The 6,141-nt window shown below is 52.2% G+C and overlaps 1 protein-coding gene across 1 annotated transcript in view; it reads right to left on the bottom strand.

Moving 5' to 3' along the window:
• MAP3K1 (mitogen-activated protein kinase kinase kinase 1, E3 ubiquitin protein ligase) overlaps window positions 1-6,141 on the bottom strand; it is a 31,401-nt gene that overhangs the window by 16,193 nt on the left and 9,067 nt on the right. The window contains exons 10-14 of the mRNA XM_014546038.1: window positions 5,537-5,685; window positions 3,443-3,564; window positions 2,890-2,971; window positions 2,627-2,807; window positions 4-108 (exon numbers count right to left, since the gene is read on the bottom strand). Coding sequence (XP_014401524.1) covers window positions 4-108; window positions 2,627-2,807; window positions 2,890-2,971; window positions 3,443-3,564; window positions 5,537-5,685 — 639 coding nt within the window. The remainder of the gene's footprint in view (window positions 1-3; window positions 109-2,626; window positions 2,808-2,889; window positions 2,972-3,442; window positions 3,565-5,536; window positions 5,686-6,141) is intronic.

Below are 6,141 nucleotides of genomic sequence, written 5' to 3'. Positions count from 1 at the left end.
GGCCAGCAGCAGCGCCCCGCTGACGTCGTGGGAGAGTCGCCGCAGAGCCATCTCGCGGACGTTCCAGTTTCTAGAAAACAAGCAGCCAACGAGCTCCGTCCCAAACACCTGCAACCAAACACAGCACCTCAGTGGAAGAAAGGAGCGGCCGGAGTCTCCTCTCATCACCAGGGAAAACTGGCCTTTCTTTCATACATGTGTGTCTACATATGTGTGTGTTTGAAACTTCAGAGAGAGGAAGGGAGAGAGGGCTAGAAACATCACTGATAAGAGAGAATCGTGGATCAGCTGCCTCCTGCACATCCCTTCTGGGGATCGAGCCCGCAACCTGGGCTTGTGCCCTGACCGGAAATTGAACCCTGACCTCCTGGTTCATAGTTTCATACCCAACCACTGAGCCACGCCGCTGTAATTTTTTAGATGTTATTTTTAATTGATAAATTGGGCATTTCTTTTCTTAAAAAATATCTTTATTGATTTCATAGAAGGGAGAGGAAAAGATAGAAACATCAATGATGACAGAGAATCATGGATCGGCTGCCTCCTGCATGTCCCACACTGGGGATTGAGCCTGTAACCTGGGCATGTGCCCTGACTGGGAATTGAACCCTGGCCTCCCGGTTCACGGGCTGACATTCAACCACTGAGCCTCGCCAGCCGGGAGACTGGGTATTTCTTAAACCTTCACCGCACCACACAATTTCGAGTATGTCCAGCCACTTAAAAACTGTAAGGAGGACCCTGCCGGGTGGCTCAGCTAATCAGAGCATCGCCCTGTGCTCTAAAAGGCTCAAGCGGGCCCTAACCGGTTTGGCTCAGTGGATAGAGCGTCGTCCTGTGGACTGAAGGGTCCCAGGTTCGATTCTGGTCAAGGGCATGTACCTTGGTTGTGGGCGTATCCCCAGTAGGGGGCGTGCAGGAGGCAGCTGGTCGATGTTTCTCTCTCATCGATGTTTCTAACTCTCTATCCCTCTCCCTTCCTGTCGGTTAAAAATCAATAAAATATATTTTTTAAAAAATAAAAGGCTCAAGCGGGAGACAATCGATTGATGCCTGTCTCTCTCTCTCTCTGAAATCAATTAAAAAGTCATAAGAAGGAATTTTAGCCTCAGGTTGAACTCAGGAGTGACTCCAGTGAGCGGATGGGCACACGCATGTCACACTTATTTCTGTGCTCCTCTGCTTAACAGCAACACGGCAGGGAAGACCCAGCTCCGTGTTTGCGTCATGGGAGTTTACGGAGAAAAACAAACAAGATCAAGAAAAGCCGCCTCAAGAAAGGCCCCAGGGGTGGGTGGGAGGGGCCTTGTCCCACAGGTGACCGTGGTGAGTCCAAGGCTTTGACTTGAATTTGTCTTGTACAAGAGTTAGATAAACTAGACAGAACAGGCGGGGCTGTAACTAAGGAGTGAAAAACCAAGACGAAAGCAAAATTCGTGTTCAAACCAGCGAGGGTGAAGCGGCGTCTGCGTGAAGGTGCGTGTCATCACCTGTGAAGCCACCGAGAACCCGGCAGGAAGGGGACTGGGTCTCGAGATGACGGGCCAATCAGCTACAAGTAAACTTAACACCTACGATAACTTACATGGAAGATTTCTAAATATCAGAGATGAAGAGACAGTTCTGGGGAAAACAAATGATGTATTTACCTGTGTGTTTGTTATAAAAGTGACATAAAAGCAAACGAATCAACTAGAAATAGGGGACCGATTCTGCGTCCGGCATGTTAGCGTATGGCTAAGCCCCAGTTCTGTCTCCTGGGACCTTCTTCCTAAGAAACTGGGAACGTGCAGCCTCGTCCAACCTAGAGCTTATGCAAAACCAACCAGACCACGGCCCGGAATCACCAATATCTCTGTGTCGACGCCAGAGCTCTCCTGGGGACTCGGAAAGGGGCAGGCGAGGGCCTATGCAAATGCCATGAGTGAACCAGGCAAAAGAAATCAGATACACTCGCTAAGTTTGCAGATGTTACTAGATTCATAATAGGTTGCTGAGAACAGAGAATTCAAAAGCTGCAGGATATGCAGTGAAAAAGGGAAGAAATCCTAACGGTGCACAAGCTTGATGAGTTACTGTGCCTGTTCACAAATGTAAGAGCAGGAAACAGAACTTAACAGATTATCAAAAACATTCCACTCCTTTGTCTCCTGAAGACACTGTCTGCTTTGAACTCTATTTAAAACTAACGGACTAAACAACCAAGCAACTGAAATTCCAACCGACCGAGGACAAAAAGCATCAGTCGGCAGAGAAGGTGGAGGAAGGAAACCCTTCCTATGAAAACGGCCGAGAGGAGAAACGCCGCCCGTCGGCTCTCACACACTCGCCTGTCGGCTCTCACACACTCGGCAGCGAAGCACCTGCTACAGTGGGCGGGTGGCACGGGGAGGAGGGGCAACAAGTGAGAACTATGACGAACCCAGCGGGATGGACTGGACACGGGCAGGAGGGCCCTGAAGGCTTGGAGCCTGGACAACCGTTCGTCTCTGCTCAGACAGGAGTTTCTGGAGACGCTGACGCGGACGCTCCATGAAGCGGCACAGCCCATCACCAAAGGGGCCAATGTCTCCAGGCAGAGCCAGCCCGTCCTTACTGTCAACACCGGGAGACACGCTGGGCTCACCTGGATCCAGGGCTCAGCCAGGTCTCTGTAGGCAGCAGGGATGTGCTGAGCCCCGTAGTGCGTGAGGCCGGAGCTGCCTTCCTGGTCCCTGTGCTGCGGTCCCGCCAGCGGAGGCTGTGCCGGGGGCTGTGGGGCCGCCCGCAGGGAGGACGGGGAATCCGCGGGGCTGGACAGCTCGTGACTAAGTGAAAAAGCAACAACTTGCTAATGATAACCGACAGATGCAATAACACCCGGGACCCTGCGGCCGTTCCAAGACTCACCTGTAGAAATCGTGGGACCGCCACTTGGACCTGCAGAGAGGACAGATCAGAGGCTCCCTGTTCCTTCGACATTCCTCTGCCCCTGGGAAAAGAATAAACCGCATTATTCGTCGTTATGTGTTTCGATTGTGCACAGTGGCTAGTACAGGGTCACAGACAGAGGGAACCTCGGACGCAGCACCGACCCGAAAGCAGGCAAAGCAGCAGGAAGTGCCACGTCATCAGTGACCGCACGGCTCTGCTACTGTGTTTCAAACCGGCTGCCACTCAGTGCCCTGGCCCATCCTCCCCCCCTCGCTCTGAGGTTGGTCTGTGATCTGTCCACCCCCCGCCGGCCCCTGCGTGTGCGCCTTCCAGATCCTAGTTGCGCTTCCTCTCGGCACTCTGGCCGGCCGGCCCTCCCGCGGGACTCCATCTCTTCTCTACCACAGCTCAGCTCGTGACGGACCGAGCCTCCAAGCCGTGCACACTTGTCAGGGGCCCTAACAACAGTCAGCGGAGGGGAGGGAGGACCGTGCACAGGTCACGGAGGGCGGGCGGGGGTGCCACCTACAGATGGACATGCAGTGGTGGTGCAGCTTGTTGCGGCAGCCGTCCTCGCACACGGTCAGGCTCTCCTCGTCCAGCATGCCCAGCAGGCAGATGGGGCACAGCTGCTCCTCCTCGTCCTTGAGGCTGCAGGGCGAGAGGGCAGGGCGAGAGGGCAGCGTCAGCTGGGCGAGAGGGCAGGGTGAGAGGGCAGCGTCAGCTGGGCGAAGGCCGAGCCAGGGCCACAGGAATGTGGCCTCAGAGTGCGACCGAGGAATCCCGCTTGGCAGCACCGTGTGCGAGCCCCTGTCACTCCATCTTCCTTCAGACTCACACCGTGCGCATCTGCAGGCCTTTCCTGGCTACGGATACGATGTAGGAACCACAGCTTCAGAGGTAAGTAACCCGACATCCTGCCTGGCATCTTCTGAATAAACAAACTGCTGTGACTCTGCGCGCACACGCCGCACGCCCACACCTCAAGGCTGCGAGGGCTCAGCAGTCCGCACCCCAGAGTGAAGGCCACTTCACACCTCTGCTGGGTGTGCGAACGGCCCATCGCTCCTGGAACGCATCTCTAACGCACACACCTTCATCTGGGCTTCCAGGAACATGGCGTGAAGGAACAGAGACAGCACACGCGCCTGGGCGTGTCCACTGCAGTGCTACTCAGCACAACGGGAAAAGCCAACCACATGCACATCAGGAGGTTAAGAAAGGCAGGTCCCAGACACGCTGATGGGAGGAGAGCGGCACAGCCACCGCCAGGCACCATGACGCCTTTACAAAGGACCAGGGCCCGCAAACAGTAACCAGGAAGATGCCCGCGGAGACCATTTGGGGATGAAAGCAGATTTCTGAGTGAAAGAGTCAGAGGAAGACAAGTATCACACGATCTCACTCATATGTAGAATCTAATGAGAAAAATAAACTGATGAACAAAATAGATCGAGACATGGAAGCATGAAAGACCGCGGAATCTCAGAGGGAAGGGGTCAGGGAGAGAGAGATTGACCAAAGGACTAGATGCACAGATGCCCAGCCGTGGACCGACAGCAGAGCAGTGAGGGCCTGGGGAGGGGCCAATGGGGGAAGCGAAGGGGGAACATCTGTAATACTTTCAACAGTAAAGATAAGAGAAAAGAAAGCAGCATGATAGAACTCAAACTCGTATAGGATGGTACCATTTGTGGCAAAATCGCCACTTTATTGTGTATACTTGAATTATATTGTCTACATATATGGATATTCCTAATATACAAAGTGCTTTAAAAATCAGTAAGAAAAATACTAATAACTCACTAGTAAAATGGGCAAAGAAGATAAAAAGGCAATAAAACCAATAACCATGAGAAAAGGACCAAGTGCATATTGAATTAATGAATCCATTTGTCCTTTGGGGCGAATAGTCTGACAGATACGATGGATTAGGCTGCGACATGCCCTGGTCCCGACAGACACGGCTGGGAGAGGGCGGCCCCCACGACCTGCGGGCGGTGCAGCCGGCGAGAGGGCTCTCGGGACCTTCATGATGTGCTGAGTGGCTTCTGAAATCATCTGAGCAGAGGGCAGGGACTAGTATTAGCCTGCGGCCAGGTTGTCAATAAAGTTTTATTGGAACAGAGTCACCTCTGTCCACTCACAGGTCATCTGTGGCTCCTTCAGCTACCAGGGCAGAGCTGAGCAGCATGGGCGAGGCTCACCGCCCTCCAAGCCCAAAGTATTTAACAAGTAAAGTCCCTGCAATAACACCACCTGTCAGTACCCGGTACAGCTTTTACTCAGCCCAACAGTTAGCACCTGCAATGCCTTTTACATATAGAAATGGGGTTCATGCATGTAGTGTTAGGGCCTGGACTCTGCTTCATGCTGTTCAATATTCTTCACAAGCATAACTTTAATGGCCGCACGAACGACTCAGAACACGAGTGTGCTTCAACCTTTCTCGCTGGGTGTCTAAGCTGTTCCCAATTTTAATATCATGAGACACAGCCGTTTCTGCCGGTCTGTGCATTTCTCAGATTAAAACTTTCTTCTTAAAGAAGAGAAGCACGGGCCTCGCTGGTGTGAATGTCCTTGCCCAGTGGACGGAGCGTTTCAGGGCCTGACCAGTACCCACCTGCTCTCCGCACTGGCCGTGGCCGCGCTCGGCGAGGACAGCGTGTGGGAGCTGGACATGCGGGACACGAACTTCTGGATGGTGCTACGAGAGGGAGCTTTGATCCTCGAGCTACGCCTGCTGTGATATTTCTGGAACAAACTCTCAACCTACCATTGAAGAGAGAGTAACAATGACATTTGTGCCATAATATACACAGGAACAGTCCTAGAGGTTGAATTATTTGTGTTTTGTTTCAAAGTTTTTCATGAAGACACTTAAGAGCTTCAGAATGAAGAACACTGCTACGAGAGGGAGCTTTGATCCTCGAGCTACGCCTGCTGTGATATTTCTGGAACAAACTCTCAACCTACCATTGAAGAGAGAGTAACAATGACATTTGTGCCATAATATACACAGGAACAGTCCTAGAGGTTGAATTATTTGTGTTTTGTTTCAAAGTTTTTCATGAAGACACTTAAGAGCTTCAGAATGAAGAACACACACACCTTACCACGGACAGTGTGACTACAGCCGGCAGCGTTTACTGGTCTTAATACACAGCTTACCACGGACAGTGTAACTACAAGCCCAGCGTTTATATGGCTTTAATACACACCTTACCA

Source organism: Myotis brandtii, unplaced genomic scaffold, assembly GCF_000412655.1.
Source record: "Myotis brandtii unplaced genomic scaffold, ASM41265v1 scaffold426, whole genome shotgun sequence".
NCBI classification, from domain to species: domain Eukaryota; kingdom Metazoa; phylum Chordata; class Mammalia; order Chiroptera; family Vespertilionidae; genus Myotis; species Myotis brandtii.
This window is presented reverse-complemented; position numbering and strand designations above follow the sequence as displayed.